The following is a 1,441-nucleotide window of genomic DNA, read 5'->3' as shown; positions in this document are numbered from 1 at the left end:
ATGCCAGAGGGTCGGGAAGAACCAAGGTGGCAGCTGGACCCTAAGGGACCCTCCCCCAGGACCCTGGCTCTGAGCAGCAGGGCTCATCAGGACCATGGGAGGCCTTGGTCCACGTGGTTTCTCGTGGGGCTCAAGGTGGCCAGGACTGGGCAGAGGGGCCGGGCAGGGCCAGTTCTCAGCCAGGTTCTGGAGCTGAGGCAGGGGTGCTGCATGGAGCTGTTCATTCTGGACATCTGTGCCTGGGGTGCCTGGGGACACTCCTTCTTGGGGACGAGTCCCAAGAGGGTGCCATGCTGTGATCTCCATACAAGTCACCTGTACCTCCCTTGGGGCCTGCAGGTCGGGAATAGGCAAAGGCTTTGCTCAGGGTCCCTGGGGACGTAGTTCAGCTGCCAGCCAGGCCATGTCATTGAAGGATGGACAGACAAGGAGCTGCCTTTGAGAAGGGAGAGAGGGGAGAGAGGGGAAGGGGGAGGAATAGAGGGGAGAGGGGGTAAAATGGGGAGAGGAGAGAGGGAGTGGGAAGGAGAGAGCAGTTAGGGGGAGAAGGGGGAGAAGGGGAGAGGGGAGAGAGAGGGAGGGGGAAAGAGGGGGAGGGACAAAGTGAAAAGGGGTAAAGGGGGAGAAGGGGGAGAGAGAGGGAGAGGAAAGGAGGGTGAGGGAAAGAAGGGGGAGAGGGGGAGGAGGAGTGGGGGAGGAGGGGAGTGAGAGAACAGAAAGGGAGAGGAGAGGAAGGGGAGGGATAGAAGGGAGAGGAGGGGAGAAGGGGAAGAGGAGAGAGGAGAGAGAGAGGAGGGAAGGGACAGAAGGGGAGAGAAGTGGGGATAGAAGGAGAGGGGGACAAAAGGGAAAAGAAGGGGATGGACAGAGGGGAGAGACGGGGAGAAGGGGAGGGATGGGGGAGGAGGGGAAATAAGCAAAAGAGGAGAGAGGAGAGACAGGAGAAGGAGGGGAAAGGCGAGAGACCGCAGAAGCAGAGGAAGTGGGGCAGCAGTGGGGGAGAGCCTTTGTGAAGGGGCCCTGGAGCCGCCCCCTCTCCTGCAGGTCACTCCATGCGTGTCCCATCCACACAGGCAGGAGAAGAAAGAGGCCCCTCAGGGGGGCGTGTCTAAGCCCCCAGGACACTACTCGCCAGAGGAGCTCTCACCACCCAGGCCTGCCGGCCCACCAGGTCTGACCTTTCATCGCCCACCCTCCTTGTTCTTGAAAGGGGGTGGGGGGCTGAGGACAGTCAAGGCTCTGAGGTGCGAGGGCCTGCACACCCCCTTGCTGAGTGGAGGGGACAGTGGGCGCTGCCGGTCACTGCAGAGCTCAGCCCTCTGGCTCCGGGGTGCTGGGGTTACACTGCAGACCTCTGGCTAGGCAGGAAGGTGGCCTTGGGCCGTGGTCAGAGGCTTGGCCCTGCCCCCACAGGGGAGGGCAGCCTCTTTCCTTCTTCAGT

General features: G+C 62.1%; 1 protein-coding gene across 1 annotated transcript in view; it reads right to left on the bottom strand.

Annotated features, from left to right (window-relative positions):
* The window catches only part of ARC (activity regulated cytoskeleton associated protein), a 23,084-nt gene that overhangs the window by 18,086 nt on the left and 3,557 nt on the right, over nt 1-1,441 (bottom strand). The window contains exon 2 of the mRNA XM_006152145.1: nt 1,193-1,358. Coding sequence (XP_006152207.1) covers nt 1,193-1,358 — 166 coding nt within the window. The remainder of the gene's footprint in view (nt 1-1,192; nt 1,359-1,441) is intronic.

This window comes from Tupaia chinensis, unplaced genomic scaffold (assembly GCF_000334495.1).
Source record: "Tupaia chinensis unplaced genomic scaffold, TupChi_1.0 Scaffold000335_1, whole genome shotgun sequence".
In the NCBI taxonomy this organism is placed as follows: domain Eukaryota; kingdom Metazoa; phylum Chordata; class Mammalia; order Scandentia; family Tupaiidae; genus Tupaia; species Tupaia belangeri.
Note: the sequence above shows the minus strand (reverse complement) of the source record. Positions and strands in the feature narration are given on the sequence as shown.